Source organism: Anarrhichthys ocellatus, unplaced genomic scaffold (assembly GCF_004355925.1).
Source record: "Anarrhichthys ocellatus isolate YVR2014 unplaced genomic scaffold, GSC_Weel_1.0 scaffold68, whole genome shotgun sequence".
Lineage (NCBI taxonomy): Eukaryota > Metazoa > Chordata > Actinopteri > Perciformes > Anarhichadidae > Anarrhichthys > Anarrhichthys ocellatus.
The window spans coordinates 1,900,193-1,921,617 of NW_022280098.1; the positions used below are offsets into that span (position 1 = coordinate 1,900,193).

Sequence of the window (21,425 nt, forward strand, 5' to 3'; positions counted from 1 at the left end):
CCCCCCCCCCCCCCCCCCCCCTCCCTCCCTTTACTCTGTGTGGGTTCAAGCCTCACAACTCCACAGCCTTCATGTCTGACAGCACATGGGGAAGGAGAAGAAAGAGGAAACTGACTGACTGACGCCTTTTCTGACTTTCTGACGCAACGGGGAACTTTTTGTCCATGTCACCAGCAAACCTGAGGCCAGGACACCCAACAGCCTGTAGCGCAGCTCTTTGCCTTTTCCACGGATTAATTTAACCACACCGGGATTCGATGTAAGTGCAAATAACCGCACTTTTCTCTCTTCTCTCTCTGTTTTTTTATTTAATTGTATCTCCCTTTAATCCATCCAGCGCTTTTTTATTTGTGCGTAAAAGTTGACACAATCTAGCCAGGATGTGGCTAAAGCAGGACATCATTAACTCTTATGATACATTTGGAAGCTTTACATGATAGCAGCACACTTTGTGTAAAAGTTGAAGCACCAATGATACGCGTTTAATGGCTCTGGATATGGCTTGGACGAAACAGAAAAAGGGCATCGGAACAGCTGGAGTTTACTTAGAGGTGCGCGTCGGAGCGGATGAGAGGCGACACGTCGGCCAACGTGACATATTCAGAAGTGTGTGTTGTATCTTCTATGACCACATGACCACAGTGATTGCGCAATAATAAAATATATTTCAAATTGTTAATTCAAAGATGGAAACATTAGGCTGCTGCTGCTGCTCTGAACGTCCTACAGCTCCACATTCCCCGTCTGTGTGTGTGAGGGCCGACGGAGAGACAGTTTCTCCTGCAGCATGAAACGGAATGATCATGTTTACAGTTTGCTGTGTTTTTACTCCACATTTCTAAGACTTCCGTTGTGAAATATTTGGGAGGTCAAAAAGATTTGGAGGAAATGGATAGTGGCAGGGGACTGCCGGGGCCACAGCGCCCGCGGACAGAAAAACAAAGCTGTACGTCCCCAACGAGCAGCCACGCGCGCACACGTCAGCACGCGCCACAAACACAATATCCACAACTTCAATCTTACTTATGCTTATAATATCTGCATCCATGTTACATATTATGTTTGTAACGTTTTAATATTTAAGAGTGACCTATGATGTGATTATTTAAACGTTCTTTCTTGACATTGATTTAAAACAGTAGTTTGACAATAATAATGCTATAATAATAATAATAATAATAATGATAGTAATGATAACAATAACAATAATTATTAATGATGATAATAACAGTAAAAATGGTGATAAATGTTAACTTTAATAATAATTTAAATAATAACAATGAAATGGTATAAAATACAAGCTTTTTCAGAGTTTTCAACAGCATCTCCCGGTCTTCCTCATTGGGTGGATATTTTGAAAATATGTATATGTCAGTCAAAAACGATTTTAAAAATAGTTCCTTACTATGGCCCGTTGTTAGGCCGAGAGGCTAAAACACTGTGAAACCAGGATCACATTCTGCATTACTCGGTCAAAATACATGCATGAATAAATAAACTGTAAATGTGGAAATCGAAATATCAAATAAATAACAAAGCCCACAATGCACAAGTTATCGTCCAGAATTAATATTTTATACTTACAATATAAAAAGGCCTAATCCGCATTCTAAGGTTCAGGTCACGGGCGTTTTATTGAACAACAGCCTACTTTCGCTTTTTTTTTTTCCCAAAGCCCACGCTGTTCATTTTCTTTAATATTAAAAAAATCAAGGGCTTGCAGATTTGCTTTCAAGAGCCACCAGGTCAGATTTCCCCAGCAGGCCTTCAGCTACAGCCTCTTTTGCATCTGCTCCCAGGGCAGGACGTATGAAAATAAGATTTGTTTAATCGAAGTTCACGTTTGGCCTCAGGGTAGAATGTAAATATATATTTTAGTGGTTATCACCCGTCCGTGTACCACAGAGGCCGGTCTGAAGGCCACGGCCCGCGGGACTAAGAGGCCAATACCGCAGCGCATCTGTGAGTCACTTCAAATCTGCTATTTCAAATGTATCACGTCAGTTTGTTACCAGACAAAAATCCTCCTTTCTGCCTTTAACAGGATTCATAATGTTATGATCATACCACGGTGTTTAGAACAGCTAAAACGCGCCAGCATGTGCAGCTAAAATATGTATTCACATCCATTCAAACCATGTTTAATTTCTAAATGTTCAATGCCTTTAAAACTATTAACTGTAAAAGGAAAAACTTACTTATAACTCACGTTCTCATAATTGTATCAGCTAAACTTAACAACCCACAATCAACACATCATTTATATTTAACATGTTGAATGTATAAATCTGTTAAAAATATGCTCCCTCTAGTTGAAATCATTTCTGAACAAAACGTTGTTATACACTCACGGACAGTCATAATCAGTGAAATATGCTTCTTGGTCGGCCGTGATGAATTGTTAGAAAGGCTCTGTGTTAATCACTGTTGTGGACTTGTATTGGTTCACACAGACAATTATGTCCCCGCTCTGTGAGCTGCAGGACGGCCTCGGCCTCTCTCTCTCAATCATATGCAAATGGAAGTTATAGGAGGGCAGAAATTAACATCTACAAACATTGGACTGAAATTCCATCTGCCGCCTCTTCGAGGAGGCCCTTAATAAGTTCTCAGACCGCAAAGTGACACACATCTTAATCAACTCTTAATCCCGGGAATTAATTCTCGACGCGTTTATGAATAATTCCCGGGCTAATGCCCGCACTCCGTGGAAATGTGAGCAGTCTGCCGCGCGCACCGCCAGATGGACCCGGCAACATCCCGAAAAATGAGAGTATTTTTGCTCCATTATTTTTTTTTTTATTATCAGCACCATATATATATTTTAATGAGATCGGTGTCACCGGGCGACTACTTATGCAAAGCGCTGCTGCTTATGCAAACTCTCATCTTGCTGTTGATTGGCGTCCATTTCTGAACAGGAGGCCCCGGCGTCCTGGCAGTGTTTGATCTGAGCGTGGAGGCCGGCGGTACAGCATGTCAGGTGGATGGGGCTGCTGCTGCTGCTGCAGTGCCACAAGTGCTCCAGGAAATAGACTGGGTCCGTCGGTATCAGGTTTATTTTAGATTTCCATGAACTTGACTCAGGAGGTGGGATCTGTTCCCACAGAGGGAAGTGAACATCAGCACAGCCACCATCATAGCATCCATCTGACTGTCAGCTTCTGAGCTCGTTAGCTCAGTGATAGCTTGTTGGCCATATTGAGCTCATGGGGAGGGGGAGAAGGGCTCTTGATTTTGGAAATATAATCATGTGGCAACCCTGATTATATGTGTGTGTGTAGCTGGGTGGGGGTACTAACACCTTGCTCTGGACAAAATGACTTGCTTGTATCACCTGCACGCCCCCTTGCTGCCAAGCCAGCCGGCCTCTCAGCACCACATTGACACCAGGCCGTCTATCTATCCATCACTGCCACAGCGGATTTAGCCTTCCGGACTGACTCCCATTTACAATTCTGACCAAAATACTGGACCTGGCTAATACTAGATCTGGGCTCTGCTCTCACAAAGGGACAGCTGTTGCTCTGTCAGAGAGCACCCGACTGAGCTGTTCCACCAGAGGCATGGGACCTGTTTGTGGACGGTCTTCGATTTTATAAACAGAAATGGCTCAACGCACAGCTATAGCAAAGGTAACGCTGCTTCAAACAAACATGACATGTTCCGCCTCTTCATTTTAAAGAGTTAAATGTTGCACGCGTGTTTACTTGCTGTATTTGTGCTGAGTTGTTTGACTTTGAACAAAGTGAAGGCTTTTTTCAGTTTGAGCTTGTTCAAAAGGACAGAGAGCACGTTGACCTTTCTTCAGAGAAATCAAAATAATCCTACAGCGAAGGTGATAGCATGACGGCTGGTTATGTTTGCCAAATCTGTAATTGGCCTGTAATATTTTATGAACATGGTGCTCTATCAGATGAGGCTCGCCCAAATGTCAGATCACGGTTGTTGGAAAAATAACAAAATGAGACAAATGTAACATCAGCCATTCTCGTAAAATACAAGTGCTTACAGAAAAGCCAACAAATGAAGTGAAATCAAATGGTTGGTCACATTTGACATGGTATCCATTAGAAATCCAAAAACAGATTATTTGCTGTAATTGAGTCATTCAACTCATCAAAAGAGGAAGAAAAGAAAGGATATTTGCGCGGCCGTGAACGAGGGGGAACGTGATCTTTCTGACCCACAAATCCATATGAGAGGCTCATTAATCTGAAGCCACAACACAGAAGCAGTGTACTTATGGAGGTAATCTCTCTTCTGGGAGACTTGACCTTATCCTTAGTCTCGCATCTTTTTTCCCAGGGATGCAGCGATGGCCTCTGGCCGACAGCAGAATACCCATTTTCCTGTCTCCTAATCTTTTGTGAAATGCACGGATCGTTCTCACGCACGCTAAATAAAAACAGATGCAAGTCTTTCTTTAAAGTCTCTGGAAAATGTCACTTGCGTTAGCAGTGACAAATATAAAAACGTGCATTAGGCAACATTTTGAAGGGCTGAGGCATTGTTTGTCTGGCCGGAATAAGACGGCAGACGGGTTCCATGGAAGAAGATGTGGACCCACCTATCAGATGTCACAGGTATTCAGTGGTAACAAGGTGATAAACATATTTAATCAGAATATGGAGGTCAGCTTTAGAGAAGCATTATGTTGCTTTGTTAGCGACTGACACAATGTTAAGAGAGGGTGAGGAAGAGTTTAAGAGAAAGCAGCGATGACGTTCATTTCCGTGTGCCAAACTGAAATCGTAGTCTTTGGAACCGGAAAAATGGGAACAAAATGACAAAGCAACCTCTGATGAGTTCCTCAGACTTTTCAATGCATGTCTTGCGTTCGGTCTGAATTTCCCATAAGAACTGGACTTTTCACATCTGTTTTCATATCTATCTCAATCTTTAATGACTTTGTTGTAAAGTTGATCTGAGTTGAGACTCGTGATCCTCAGTACTGTGTTTGGATATTTGAGTGTTTTAATGACCTGAAGAGGAGTTCACCTGCAGTTGTACACAAACAACACATTGATTCTGATACCGTTGGACTAAAAACCTGCATCTGCATTTAGACAACAGTAGTCAATCATATTAATGAATCATTCAGATGAATCAGTGAGGTAATTACAACGGGCCCCATGCACGCTGTTGTGGCGGGGCCTTGCCGTGCTTTTAGTTTGAAAGGCTCGATGGCTCACTGGGCTTTCAGGTGTGCTCAGCTCTTCAGTCTTGACAGATGTTGTGCCCATAGCGTGTATTGTCTCGTCAATGTCAACATACATATTAACCAGCAGTCATCATTGCATATCTGTAGATGACAAAAATAGCGAAGATAATATTTGTTATAGATAGCTACTGACTATTTAAAAAATACAAGTATGATAGAGATGCGTTTGTCTTTTTGAAGGGGTATATAGCGACATGGTACTTGTCCTGACCAATAGATCTTTCTGATGTGTATTCTGAGTGGTCTAAAAAGGCTGATATCACAAACCAGCTCTCTCCAAACAATACTGCCTGCTTTATCTCTTCTAGCAACCCTGAGATTAATAGAGAATATTTCAGAAAGATAAGATGTATCCCGCTGACGAAAACCTTTTATTCATCCTAAGTGTGTTCAGGACTTAGAGGAGGAGGATTCAGCCTCGTCTCTGTGACAGCAGAGCAGCTGAAATAAAGTCTCCACTGAGGTTCAAAGAGCACCGAGGGAAATAAAGTCATATCAACTGTTTCAAATGGTGACAGTGAGTCTGGTTCAAGAGTTCAACAAGAGTTATATAGCTGTTGTTGTTGGTGGTGCCATGCCATGCTCTGTACCCCCCCCTCAGGCTTCATACTTAACCTCAGCAGAGGTCACATGTGACTGGCACACAAAGGACTGGCATGGTGGAAAACAGGCGGCAGGGAAACTCACTCTCCAGAGGCCAGGAGAGGTGAGGGGGGGGGACATAAATACGTCTTCCCCAGAAAAGCTAAATGTGCTGCTTCTAAAGCTGGAAGCCACAATGCTGACGACACACACAGACTGTTACTGTTAAACCCCAGCTCAATTCTCAGGAGGTTTATCGTCTTTTTAAATCTTGGATGACATGGATTCATTGTAGTCTTCAGCAGCCTCCTCTCAAACCTGTCAACTTTAGGTTTTACTCACTAATATCCTGGGAAATGCAAGTTACATAGAGAAGGAGGGTAAAGAGAAAGAGCACGCCGGCTTCACTCTTTTATTCCTCTACTCCCACATTAGATGTGCTGGTTTGACATTTTGTTTCTCTTTTCTTTTACTAAGTAGAATACTTTGTCAGCTGAATAACTTCAATGTGACTTCACAGGTAGGCCTATAAGAAGTAAGTCACATGAGCACCTCCTGAGAACGGACTTTTTTAGAGCAACACTTTGGATGCTTGTTTTGATCAAACGTGTGAAATGTAATGGAAATATTCAAATTATTTTGACTTTACAAGTAAATCATCCCAAACCTACCTCAGCTTGGACGAAGTCCAAATATTTTCAAGGTGTCAACTGCTCTCGGATAAATAAACCAGCTGCTATTTTTGGGCTCCATCGGGCAACAGTTCTATCTCTTCGGCTAGAATCTGGCTTGGAAATGTCATCGTGTATTTTACAGCAATAACTCTATTGCTCTCCACGTAGCTCAAAATAGAGTCAGTTCGGGGCAGCTCTTGTTATAGCCGCTTATGTCAGGCTTATGTAAAGGGATCGGGATTACAACCAACCAGGGGTGAATGGAAAGATCAAAGAGAAAATAGAAACAGAACGCACTGCTAAATTAAACAAATACACACAAACCCACATCAAATGGAGCGTCCGCAGATTTAAATACACAGATTTTTTCCCCTAATAGGAAACTAAACGGATACGGAATCTCCAGAGAGAGTAGCTGTATGTTTGGGAGGGACACGATGAGTTCAGGTGTTCTTCAAAGAAATGTATTTACATCACTCCGGCAATAAACACACTACGATGAAACTGATCATGACGAAACAAAAGGATCAGAAATGAATACACTAACCCTCACATTTTTTCTTTGATAAAGACTTCATGATATATTTTGTTGTATGTCCTTCCTTTTAGAATACAAACTGAAAGTTTAAATATTCCACTATTTTGTCCCCCTCCCCCACAAACTACAACATGACAATGTTAACTTTATATTGTGCACATTGCAGTTAGAATATTACTTTAGTGGTGACAGGGTAACGTTGGAGTTAAGCTATAGGAATGTTGTGACATCATAATTAATTATGATCAATGAAAATGAAAGGTATTGAATTTGCTCATGAATGAGGAACATCTCGGCCCGACATTTCCATGATGACTCGCTGCTCATGGGGGGCTTGTAGCTGCACAGCTGTGAGTCAGTGTGGGAGGATGAAGCCTGACACGTTGCTGTCTGTCTGTGTGTCTGTCTGCAGAACCTGGTTATGGATTTCAACCTGCTGACGGACAGTGAAGCCCGCAGCCCGGCGCTGTCGCTCTCCGACTCCGGGACCCCGCAGCACGAGCAGGGATGTAAAGGCCAGGACAACAGCGGTCAGTTATCACCGGAGCACCTTCACGTCTGTCTGGGCACCATGTCACACACACACACACACACACACACGTAGCTTCCAGCGCGCCACCGGATCACAGCAAATTTCAAGAAAAGAATGAAAGAAAAGAAAATGTTTAAAATCATGAGAGTTACAGATACACTACAGGTTTCGGCACATCATGCAATAGAAAGGACTATTCTACAGTAATGAGAATAATGATGATAACAATAATAATAACAGTAATAATTATATAATAATAATAATAACAGTAATAATAATATAATAATAATAATAACGATAATAATACAAAATAGATACAATAATAATATAATAATAAGTATAATGATAATAATTATAATTATAATAATAACAATAATCATCATCATCATATTGGGAGAAACCTGCTTATTTCTGCACAATCGCTTCAATAAATTATGGATACAAATTGGCTGCAGAACAAACAGATAGTAATTATTTCTGCATGCTGGATCACAGCGAGGAACCAGAAGACAACCGTCCCCGCAATGCGCCGATTCATTCTCATTTTATATCTGGAGCACAGTTTAATCAGAGCCAACTGATAAAGAGAAAATATGTGATCAACTATGCAGTGTCGAGCTTGTAAACGGCCCGACGTCCGTGAGTCTGCAGGAGTCTGTGGTCCGGAAGCCAGAGGCTCTCTGAGAGTCACGTTCTCTGCTGGCGGGCTGTGGCCACATAAACGCATTTGACTTTGAATAATAAAATGAATTGCAAAAGAGCGAAAGCTATTTCTCCAGAGAGCATCAGAGCCAGACCGCTTCAGCCCACTTTCAAATCAAGATGTAATAACCTCTCTGTGGTGCTCTATGGGCGGATTGAATTAGCAGGAATGAATCCTCCAGCAGCCCAACGAGAGGACGATGTGAGTGACAGGCCTGCTGCTCCCAGGACCGAGAGAGGAACTCAACAATATTCATGATGAGACAAAATAATAACTTAACGTCCACTTATTAGCTTTCATCAGGCCTTCATTCATTATACGGATTTTTGCTTCGCTGTGATCGGTGGTTTAAATTGTCCTCACGTGATCTATGCGTAGGTCACGCGAGGACAGATATTATACTTTACTTCCGCTCTGCCTGTAAACTATACTGTGGTTTTTAAAACCTAGTTAGGCTTCATGTTTTAGCTTGTCACATGTCACATGATCAAATATTATTATGTTAAATAATCTGCTGGATCTCTCTAACTTCTCCATATAGTGTAAAACATCTTAACCCAGCCATCAGTCTCTCTATCTAGTGGTGTGCGTGTGTGTGCGTGCGTGTGTGTTTATGTGTGTGTAACCCAATCTAATTGCTGAACTGTGTGTGGTTTGAAATGTAGTCCTAACAAACTGTCAAACACAAACTATTTTGGACAGAAATGTGGTGTAAAATGCTTCGGTGTGTCTCCTGCTGCAGCCACCTTCTTAAGGAGGCCTCTCACATTTCACCCTGAAGAATTTATTCTCAAGTAAAACTCATGTGCTGCCTGTAAACCTTTCTCTAATGGAACCTGACACTTACATACAGGGCCTAAATGTTGAATTGATGAAAGGAAACAAGGCCCAGATGGTGCATGTTGGCACCGACATGAACCCCTTATTGACCTATAATTATTTAAAATAATGCAATTATTATTTTCTAAAAAATGGTTTTCATGTTTTAATAATCAGATCTATATTTTTATAATAAAATAATCAGATAGATCAATACAGTATGATGCCAAATTCATCTTATAATATGGTTAAACAATTTTGTATTTTGAGACTTCATATGTAACCCTAACCCTAATTTATCCTTTGAGGATTTGTCCTCCTAAAATGTATACAGCTGTCAGTGTTGTAAATAAAATGTACAAATGTAGGTTTATTTGTTACAGAGGTTTCTACTGTGTTTACAGTTGTCTGAGAGTGGTGAAGGGCTATCAAGCTCTTTCACACAGAGGATTCCAGCAAATAGTCATGTCCTGGTCGTTGCATAATGAGCTATTACTACATATTCTCCAGTATTGTTCTAGAGGGAACTCTAGTCCTGAATTGTGCATGATGGATGCTTTTTAAAGTTAGCATTAAAATATATTTCTGAAAGTTAATTGTTGCCGTTTGTTCTCCTTTGTAATGAACACAAAATACAACGTTACATCTGGACTGGTTTAACACGCACCAAGCCAAGTCCCCAGGAAGAACAATGGGCTTTGAGGAAAATTGTACTTTGTGGCCAAACTGTGGAATTTCTGGATCGATCACGTGATGTCATGGGACATGTCATCACAAGACGTTTTCCCATAGACTTACATTGAGAAAGAGATGTTTCTAACTCAGGAGATATTTATTTTAGATGAATCAACTTCAGAGTATGAACACTTGAATAGGCCTTATTTAAGTCATCAGGTCCTAAAAGTTGTACAATGCACTAGTAGCTGAATCCAGAGTTATTGGTCTTATTGGTAAAAGTTATTGCTTCTGTTCATGTGAATGTGAATGAGGCTGTGAAGGAAACGTTAGTGTTGTTTAGCTTTATGGGCCCTCGATGAAGAAGATCATCCAGGTATTTTTTTACTGTCGAATATTTTTTGCGCCACTGTATAATATTCCGGGGAGCGATTTCCAACGCTGTATTCTCTCTACACATCCGTGCTCCAAGCAGACGGCCATGCCACAGGCACGGACACGGTGGACTATCTCACACCCATGGCTGAGTGACCAGAGGGTGGCTCTTTATGAGGAGCCTTCTCTCTTGATAAAAGGTGCTGCTCCTGTAAAAAGTGGCTGTGATTTTATAAAGGCTCTGACCTGGAAGGTCCTGTATGTATGTGATCGTCCATATGCAGCCGCTCACTCGTGGAGCTTTTTAATTCTGTGAATATGATCTGAATTTAGCTGTTTTCCAGAAGTTAAAAGCCTGTTGCAATCGTTTCCCAGGTTAAAGCTCTCTGAATGGCTGACCTGGAACGGCTCTGTCATGTCTTCACATTATCAGTCAGATTGCTTCTATTGTTGGTCAGTGCCCCACTCTAAAAAGGTCTGCCCTTTCCTCAGTATTGTGTTATAGACTTTGGCCTTAAGTGACAGCTTACCCAGTGTCAGTTTACTGCCAGATAACAGCCTCTGCCTGGCCCTTATTGGTTTTGCTGGCGGCCCTGTGGAGCCTCTTTTTAAACCCCGCTGATTATTTCGAACTGCTCCGAGAGCTAAGCCCTCGCCAAACAGAGCCCAACTTGCCCCAGTCACAAAAGCCTGATCCGCAGGATTAGCTGGCCAACTAATTTCACTTCTTTCTGTGAGGTCCTCAAATTGCGGCAGTCAGATCTGGCACAGAGATGCCCTGGCAGACATAACATGGATGTGTGGTCCTTTAAACTGCGCTGGGGGCCAAATGTAATCACTCACTGCCCCTACTCATCTTTGAATGTAATGCAGTGTTTGGAATCATTCTCTCTTGGCTGTGTCACACACTCATGCTTGTCATTTTCCAGCTTGTGGGATGGAGGGATTTCAGATGAGGTTTGATCTGAAAATAATATCCAGTGGGTTTGAGCAGAGATGATGCCGATGCCATCCAGGCTGAAAGGTGACAGAATAAAGTGCTGTTTCACACAAAACTCTATGTGTTAACTTAATAGTTCTGCTTCTCTCTGCAGAATTCAGCCAATTAGACTCTACAGGGTTCAACTGATCTGCACCAGAGCTCTGTGTTTAGGGGCCTCCTCCTACATTTTAGAAAAGTGTGTGCATGTGCTATACTTAGTGAGATGCATTAAAGGCTTTCAACCTTTTACCACTGCTAACACTTTATTTTACAGGTCCCATAGTATCCTAATAATTCCCTAGAGAGGAACTGATATGAAATCTATTACTAATTAGGGAAAATAGATACAATCTTGGAACATGTCTATGTCCATCTAATTAAGTCCAATTCATCTCTAACCTGCCCTCAAAGTGAAAATCAGGTGAAAATCCAAAGTCATAGAGTTCAAGAATTGTTTATAATAAAGTTATAAGATAATATTCAACATTGTTCATTTTAATTTATTTGGTTTAAACTGGTTCTTTTTTTTAAAAATGATTAACCTTTAGCACTTCTTTCTACAACAACAGCTCTAATTTCAGCCCAACGTCATCTATTCTATTTTCTGCACAGAGTGGAACCTACCAAGTACATTTAAATACCACAGTTAAGTAAAAATAATGAGGTCATTTAATTAAGTACTTCATACATTTCAGAGTGAAATATTGACAGCAATAGTAACTATAGTTTACATACCAAACACTGTGTATGATCAAGTCAACAAATATATATTTGTATAACATAGAATATTTTCCAATCAGCTCCATCTCAACCAGCGATGACATTGAATTGCTGCACATACACATCAAAATATTAGTAATTATAATCCAATGATTTAATATATATAACAAAATACCACTATAAAACATGACAATCTGCATAATATACACCTTTTACTACTGTACTGCATAAGAAGTTGAATGCAAGACTTTTACTTCTATGGACTTCTTTTTTTTACATTGAGGTACTTTTACTTTAAGTAACTGATCTGAATCTTCTTCCACCGCTGTATCTACTGGGTATGTAATTCTGCATTGTTTCACAATTAAGTTATGGTAAAATGAAGTGTAACACATGTATGTGGGAAAAATACTAAATATGTTACTTTATTAGTTTTAAGATCATATTACGGCTTTTGTAGGGAAAACTATGTTTTTTTATTTGAATGCCTTTTATGTAGAATTCTGTTTATCCTGTGCATACATGGTGCATGCTAATTTGTGCATAATCAAGTTACATACATTTGTGAGGGTCAATATGGACCCACAGCTGCTTTTTACCCCCGAAGGGTTAACACAACCCTGAGTGTAGTAAAGTGACAATGAACTGATGAACAATGTAAGCATCAGTCTGTACTTGCAACAACATATTTCTCTCTCTCATGACAAGTAGCTTTGATAATGATGATCATTTCAGTTTCTCCTGCACATCCTCCACATTCTGAAACACTTGTGAAATATTCCACATCTACAGTGTTCAATCTTTTAATGATCCAGTGATGCATTGTCCTCTTCTCATTGGTGTGTCATGTTATGCTGTCGACCCTCATCTATCTTCCTAACTAAGCCACTCCTCCCAGTGTCCTTTTGAAATCTGTAGTCTCTCTGTGTGTCTGCAGACACTGATAAATCCCACCAGAACCAGCTGGATGAGTCCAGCGCTGAGGACAGCTCTCTGAAGAAGAAGCAGCGGCGGCAGAGGACTCACTTCACGAGCCAGCAGCTCCAGGAGCTGGAGGCCACCTTTCAAAGGAACCGCTACCCCGACATGAGCACCAGAGAGGAGATCGCAGTGTGGACCAACCTCACTGAAGCACGGGTCAGGGTGAGTACACACACTCTGCCCTGGTCCCTCTGGAACAGAGAACTGTGTTTTTTATTACAGCATGTGATTTTAGTGATGAAAGATGGTCTTATCAGTGAAATGTAGTATTTTATAAGAACACATTGTGATCTTTTCTCTTGCATAATCTTGTCGGCAAAGGGGACACATTTGTGGAGCATAGAGCCCATTAAAGCTCCCAAAGCAGTTGACCCTTAGATTTGAATGAATTATAATGACACCCCTCAAAGGTTTACATTTCTAGACCCACCAGTGATTAGCCACATTCAAACCTGAACCCTGATAAAAGATAGCCCTCTCATTCATTTAAATTGTACAATCCAGTCTGGGATTTCATGGCACATTGTCTCAGGAGGTCATTGTCACAGAAGTAGTCTTACATTGTCTGACTGGTATATTGTCTCACCAGTAGTCCTTCATTGTCTCAGCAGTAGTCTTATATTGTCTCACTAGTACATTGTCTCAGCAGTAGTCTTTCATTGTCTCATCAGTACATTGCCTCAGCAGTAGTCCTTCATTGTCTCATCAGTACATTGCCTCAGCAGTAGTCCGTCATTGTCTCACTGGTAAATTTTCTCCCCAGTAGTCCTACATTGTCTCCCCAGTATATTGTCTCACTGGTACATTGTCGCACTGGTACATTGTCTCAGCAGTAGTTCTTCATTGTCTCACCAGTAGTCCTACATTGTCTCACCGGTGCATTGTCTCAGCCGTAGTTCTTCATTGTCTCAGCAGTAGTCCTTCATTGTCTCACCGGTAAAAAGATTTTCACCAGTAGTCCTACATTGTCTCACTGGTACATTGTGTCACTGGTACATTGTGTACCAGGTACATTGTGTAAAGGGTACATTGTGTCACTGGTACATTGTGTCACTGGTACATTGTGTAACAGGTACATTGTGTAAAGGGTACATTGTGTAAAGGGTACATTGTGTCACTGGTACATTGTGTAACTGGTACATTGTGTCACTGGTACATTGTGTAACAGGTACATTGTGTCACTGGTACATTGTGCCACCAGTACATTGTGCCACCAGTACATTGTGCCACCAGTACATTGTGCCACCAGTACATTGTGTCACCACTACATTGTGTCACCAGTACATTGTGTCACCACTACATTGTGTCACCAGTACATTGTGCCACCACTACATTGTGTCACCACTACATTGTGTCACCACTACATTGTGTCACCACTACATTGTGCCACCACTACATTGTGTCACCACTACATTGTGTCACCAGTACATTGTGCCACCACTACATTGTGTCACCACTACATTGTGTCACCAGTACATTGTGCCACCACTACATTGTGTCACCAGTACATTGTGTCACCACTACATTGTGTCACCTGTACATTGTGCCACCAGTACATTGTGTACCAGTTGGTTGGGGAGCACAAATAACAGGTAGTCAAAAGGTCACACCCGTTTGTTTTACCAATGTCATCTGTGACGTCTTCAACATTTTTGGTACGCTGTTACTTCTTTTAAACATTATTGAATTTGAATGAACTGTAAATGACAAATAAATAAAAAAACTGATGGTCGTCTTAATAGCTTTTCCAGGGATTTCTCTCCCATCTCATGATCTTGCTCTATCACCTGATGAAGACAGTGACATGTATCTTCTTTGTCAAGTTACTGGTTTTAAAGTTGAGAATCACATTTCATGGTCAACTTAAAAGCTGCTGTAAAATTAATGATAATATTGCTTTTTGCCTGTTGTATGTGTGAAAAAACAACTGTCTGGTCACGAGCTTGCTATGTCAACTAAAAATGAGTTAGCTTGCCACTGTCAAAAATCTTTCACACAGGTTTAAAGCCTCTTAGGTTCTTCAAGATAATGTGCATTTAGAATTTGTGTTATGTTTGATTGAAACTGTGTTGATAAACATTTATAAATGTTCAAAACATTTAAATCTGGCTTTTACCTTACAAAATTATGAAGAAAATCACATATAAGTAAAATATTAGGTTAGGTCATCCCTTGGAATCCAGTGTAATGTTATTTCCAAAATGTTTCAGTGACTACTTAGTTCTATACGTTTTTTGAAATAAATGGTAAATAAACTACTTGTATAGCGCTTCTCTAGTCTTTCCGACCACTCAAAGCTATGACTATTATCATTTCCAAAGACATACTCAAAGTTCAAAGTATCTTTATTGTCCCTTACAGGAAAATTGGTTTGAAGCCATGTCTCATACACAACACAGAACCCTGATTGACAACAACTAACAACAGGACATAGTTTTCAAAGTTGTTCAGTAGGAGGTTCTTCAGTGTCCAGGTTAAAGTACAATTAAACAATCAAACCCTAACCTTTACTGGTCCAACCCTAACCATTTTGTAACGTAGGCTCAGTCATATTTTATAAACCAGTCATGTAGCTGCAGGAGAAAATATAGGATACCTAAATGGTTAGTAAATACAGCTTTGGTAGAATTCCCTTTCTACCAAAGCTTCAGTTCACATACAAAACCTAAATGTCAAAGGTGCAGCAAAGTGTGCCCACACCCAGGGGTTTGGTCATTGTAGCTATATGAAGCAGGAGGACACACATTCTGATGGATGACAATACAATCCCCGGCCTGCTTTACAAGTAATGGATCAAATTAATGTTGGCTGGATGAAAGGTCACATAGCACACACTCTTGGTTGTTGTTTTGAAAGGCCAACAGACTACACATGGTCTCGTCACTGATGTCTTTCAGTGGCCTTTCTAACCCCGACACATGCCCAAATACCTGTCAGCTTGATTCATGAGATTTGTCAGAGAGCTGTTGTTAATCTTCAAAGTCGAAGAACTCATTGTGAGGGTCGAGGGTGAAGTGATAGACAGTGTTTGATCCTTTACACACTGTAAAGACCTCCGAAGCAAATGTGTGTGATTTGTGATATCAGACCACATAGATACAACTTGCTTCACTTAACTTGACTACTGCATTGTCGTCAATATCATGCATGGGACCTTCAAACTATCTCATATGCTATATGTGCTCTGGTCTACAGCTCTGCTAGTGGCTTTACTGAGGCACAGTGATGCTTTGAGCTAACTGTTAACGTCAGCATGCTAACATGATCACAATTGTTAACATGCTGATGTTTAGCAAGTAACGTATTTTTCAACACAATCCATTCAAGTCATCATCTGTTACATAGGAAACATGATTATAAAATTAACCCATTATGGTATATTAAGTTACCTACTTGCCCGCAGAAAAACAATATGTTCAACTGTAATTTTTCCGCACTAACATTTCATAAATAATTACAAACATCCAGTAAGGTTAAAGTAAGGTTCATTTATGTTTAAAGCCGCACAAATTAATACAATTTCACAAATAACAATGACTCAAATAAAAAATAACAAAGTTAGCAGCTAATAGTGAAGCAAAGGGTGGGAGCCAGACAGCATGAATTTACTGCAGCTATATAAACTATTTTTCAAGCCATTTGATTATAGAACCTCTTAAAATCTGTACCTCGTTTGGGGAAAACATGATAGTTGCCAAGGAAAGAAAATACTCCTATTTTGTATTTAATTTTGCTCCGACTTTATTCATCATTTTGAAACCATAACACAACAAATGTTGAGGATCACTCATTTTCAATCCTGCCTCCCAAAATGAGGCAAACAAATGTCTGACATTTTTTTAAAGGTTTCATAACATACATAGGCATAGATAGGGGTAGGAATTAATCGTAAACATCATCAATTATTTTGAAAGCTATACTTTTGTTACAGTATTCTGTCTCTATCTTTATAGAACTTGTGCTCCATGTATTTGCCGGTCCAGAGGCTGCGGGGAAATGACACAAAGTTGAAGTAATTTTAAAAACCTTACAGATTCAGGGCTTTTGAGGAAACATTCAGGGCTGAAGCCCCCAGAATCAGAGAGTTATATTATTATCCAGTAATAACTCAATTCAGATCATGATCAGCCTGTTGGGGAACTTTCCAATTTTTCAATCCACATCGGAGACCTTTGATGGCTTGATTTTCTGACGTACTGTATATAAATGTATCTGCAGTCGAGCCACTGAATAACCTTGACATTCAGCCTTTTCCACAAACAGTCTAACAGCATTGCCTCCGAGTCACGGTAAAGATTGGGTAGCTTCTGTCCTCTGGCGTGGGGTTTCCCCTGCTGTCACTGAGTGGGATGGAAAACTCTGTCATGCACTTTATACTCATATTAATGGTCAACAACATTCTGTTACTATAATAACAGAGGATTGGATGATACACAGCATGTATGCCAAGGCAGCCGAGAGACAGCTAAGTATCAACACAGGAAAGGCCTGTTCAAGTTTTACGAGGATTTAAGAGAAAAACATTTGATAGTAAATTATTAGAATGTAATACAAACACAGACAGATGAGATGAGACTTCTGTCAGATACTGTATTCATATAGTTTTGTATCCACAAATGAAAGGTTTCTGTCTAATTCAAAGCAAAAGTTTGTCCACAACTTTACACAAAGAGGAACTCAGTTTTCAGCACAGTTTTCATTTCTAAAAACCCTCAATTTCGATTTTTTACCGAAGCATTAATCCAATTCATATCCTCCAAATATAGGACCATAAAATGACAAATGTGAAGATTGCCCTTCCCTGACATTTCTTTCATTGGGATCCCACTATTCAAATAATTCAATGATTAGTTTTAATAAGCTTTGCCTAATACGACTGTTTGATGATACACTTCAACTTACTTTCTGGGATCATTATGTCTTTCAAAGATTCTGGATATATGCACACAATATTACTGAAAGTATTTGAGAGGGGTTAGGATACTCTAGATGTGTTTTAGAATTAGACTTTATTGACTCGCGACACTTTCTGATAGTTAAGAAAAAAGTCATTTCAAAATAACTTAATCAGTCACCCTATTTTGTTCTTGTGTGCAAAACTAACATTCATCTTTATTATAGGTGAAGCTCTGAAAACATGCGATAATTGACTAAATGATTCACTTCACCTACTGAAGCATTACTGACTACTGAATACTTAGTATTATTCCGTATTATCTTTAGTCTCCAATAAGAATAATGTTTTTTTTTTTGTTTTTTTTACAAATTCAAAGCGGCTCAATAAAAACGTTCACGTTTTAATAATACGCTTCTTATTATGAGAAAAAAGTTGAAAAGTAGTTTTTGGTTATTTCACATCAGAGCTGCTTTTCCCTGGTTCGAGGTGGACGTGGCTCAGTTTGAAAAGGAAAATGTCTATTACACTTCTACCCAACACACACCCACACTGTCCTGATGAAGCAGAGTAAGAGTTTGGAACTTTTAATAAAAGATATCTAGAGGCGTTTTTGGTCTTGCATATTTAATGTTTTTTTTCCTATTTTTGTAGTGGCTGTATCAGGGTTCAACAAATAGACTGTACACTCAAGTGATTTACTTCTTTTGCCTTCCGTAGGTATGGTTCAAGAACCGCCGTGCTAAGTGGAGAAAGCGGGAGAGGAACCAGCAGGCAGAGTTATGCAAAAATGGCTTTGGTGCCCAGTTCAATGGACTCATGCAGCCCTATGATGACATGTACACGGGCTACTCCTACAACAACTGGGCCACCAAGAGCCTAGCAAGCAGCCCGCTCTCCGCCAAGAGCTTCCCATTCTTTAACTCAATGAATGTAAGCCCCCTATCATCCCAGCCCATGTTCTCTCCCGCCAGCTCCATCCCCTCCATGAACATGGCCTCGAGCATGGTGCCCTCAGCGGTGGCCGGTGTTCCCACTACGGGGCTCAATAACCTGGGCAACCTTAACAACCTCAACAGCCCCACAGCGCTCAACTCGGTAGCAGTGACCGCGGCCACATGCCCCTATGCCACCACAGCCAGTCCCTACATGTACAGAGACACCTGCAACTCCAGCCTGGCCAGCCTGCGGCTCAAGGCCAAGCAGCACACCAACTTCGCTTATCCGGCAGTGCAGAACCCCGTGTCCAACCTGAGCCCCTGCCAATATGCTGTTGACCGGCCGGTATGAAGAAGAAGCTCCGATGACGACCCCTGACCCAACTGACCAGCTGTAAGTCCTTTATTACCCCACTTCACATCTCTTCAGCTCATCTCTTACTGCCAGACGTGCGGCAGACTGGCACATCATGTTTTGATGGTACACAATGAGAATAATCTTCAAAACTGACACAACAAATAGACATGCCCAGATGGACCACTGCATTTCAAAGGAATTCTTTCCAGTTTGTGAGACTTTGTTGCTGAACTGACCAACTGCTTCAAAGGATTTCTAAAGATTATAACCATTATCATTTTTTCCTTCTTTTGAACTGCATGATTAGAATAAACGTAGAAACCAAGAGTAAAGAAAACATGGATGCTTCAACTGGACTGGTGGTCAACATCTTGGCCCAAAATCATCAAAGGCGATCTTTGCTGCTGTTGCAGGAAAAGGGACCTGTGGTTGCAAAGTGGGAGAAATGGAGGATGTATATAACGGACTTTTTTGTTTTGTATGTGACAAAAAAATATATGAAAACGTACTTTAAAGATGAGAAAAGCATGTTTTTCAAACGCAAAGGCCCTAGGTTTATGTACTATGAGCACATCCTTTTGGAACTTTAAACTTTGTTGTGAATTCTTCTCCCCTTGGAAGGTCATAGGTCAAAGGTCAGCTTGGGTGGGCAGTCCTGACCACAACCTCAAGCATTCAGAACACATACAGAATATCAGATTTGTCAAGTAAAACTCTGAAAAGCCATTGAGTATATAGATTTGTGTGGTGTTATACAAAGGGAGTCCATGACTGTAAAAATGTATGTAAGAGTGCAGTTGTCATAACAAAAAACAAGCTTTTTTTCCTGGTGTAGCCTGCTTTGTCTCATTAAAGAACCAATTAAAGGATCCATTTCTATCAACTACAAATGGACTTTGACATTGAACAGAACATGTCTTTTCATATCTCATATATAGCCTATGGCATTATACAGTTGGGTAACACAGGCAAAAAAACAAAGTTCTCACAACAATAAGCACAACGCCATGGAAACCCTGACTCACTTCCATGGCAACCATTATGCAACTCTGAAAGAGAGGAGTAGGCTGGAGGGAGACAGGTGGGGAGATGTAGATGTTCCTGATCGCTGCTCACTGATATGTTTGACCTACACTCCGACTGCTAACCGCAGGCTATCCAGTAACACAGCAGGAATTCACAGAGGCCGAGTCTGAAGCAGGGCCAGGATGACATAAGGGCCTCAAGGAGCGAGGTGTCCCAGCAGGGTCACAAACCCTGCAGCCCATCAATCCCATCATCCCATGCAACTGTTTACTGCTCTGAAATTTCCCCTGCTTTTCCTTTATCACACTTTTCCTAAGTCACACTTTAAATCACATTTTAATATCTCATCATGAGGGTGGAAATCTCTCAATATGTAGAGCACTCAACGCTGACATTCTGGGCTCATAATACCACATCAATTCCACTACTTCTGCTTGAAGTATTATAACTACTGCTGATTAAAATGTCATTAAAGTGTTCTTATAGTAAACAAGTGACACATATTAACAAATTGTACATTGCTGTTTTAAAGAGGACATGGAAAGAGAGGACAAAACAAACTGATTTTCAAAAGTAAGTTTAAAAAGTAAAAGGTGTATAAAACATAAAATTGAAACAAACAATAGATTGTCTTATAATGTTTATTTTTGACTTGGCAATTAGCGGTTTGACATAAGAATCTGATAACTCCAGTTTCACTTACCAGCAGTACTCTGTGAATACAATTTCATGTTTGAATAACACACAAAAACATTTTTTTAAGCTTCCAACTACATTGTCGACATGGAATATCCGAACTCAAAGTCCACTTACGCGCTATTTACCCAATGTTTCAGCTATATTTCATGGAATTTATCGCTGAATGGAGTTTGCTCTGCAAAAGTAAGTAAGAGGATCTTGAGTTCAAACTGTAGGGTGGTAAATCAAAAGGCAAATACTGTGGCCTACAAACTGCCTAAAACATTTTCCATTTGGAGAAATGTACTGCAGTTTCAGAAACGATACCAATTCAAGAACACACACGGAAATCCCAAACAAATACAACAGCAGAAACATGCTGCAAATGAAAACAAATGAATGCAGGAAGCCAGAACAAACCCATCAACAGCAAACAAGTTGCAAATACAGAAACAATACAGAAACACGCAAACCCCCAAAACAGATGGAACAGGTAAACGCTGCATATCCAGTCAGCACAGCCGAAGTTCTCCAGGCCTCAAGGGGGAGCGAAGTGGAACAGCTTGACTTTCAACCACAGAGCAACCAAGAAGTGCAGTAAAGAGGCAACAGAAAAAGGTCTGTTTTCTTTATTATTATGAGGCCTCAGTCTTCCACAATGTCATAAAAGAGCAACATGTTTACTAAGCTATTGTAAAAGACTATGGCCAAATGTGAAAAAGAATA

At 40.4% G+C, this 21,425-nt stretch overlaps 1 protein-coding gene across 1 annotated transcript; it reads left to right on the forward strand.

Moving 5' to 3' along the window:
* Positions 1-59: 59 nt before the first annotated feature.
* On the forward strand, positions 60-19,850 carry pitx3 (paired-like homeodomain 3). The gene is made up of 4 exons (XM_031873113.1): positions 60-259; positions 7,431-7,548; positions 12,762-12,967; positions 18,420-19,850. The coding sequence occupies exons 2-4, from the start codon at positions 7,440-7,442 to the stop codon at positions 18,987-18,989; spliced, it is 885 nt and encodes a 294-aa protein (XP_031728973.1). The 5' UTR covers positions 60-259; positions 7,431-7,439; the 3' UTR covers positions 18,990-19,850.
* The last annotated feature ends 1,575 nt before the right edge of the window (positions 19,851-21,425 follow it).

What these genes read in the sequence shown, in the direction of transcription:
- pitx3 (XM_031873113.1), top strand. Translation starts at nt 7,440, where the DNA reads ATGGATTTCAACCTGCTGACGGACAGTGAAGCCCGCAGCCCGGCGCTG. An exon ending in TAAAGGCCAGGACAACAGCG is followed by an intron (nt 7,549 to 12,761) that starts GTCAGTTATCAC and finishes GTGTGTCTGCAG; the next exon opens with ACACTGATAAATCCCACCAG. An exon ending in TCACTGAAGCACGGGTCAGG is followed by an intron (nt 12,968 to 18,419) that starts GTGAGTACACAC and finishes TGCCTTCCGTAG; the next exon opens with GTATGGTTCAAGAACCGCCG.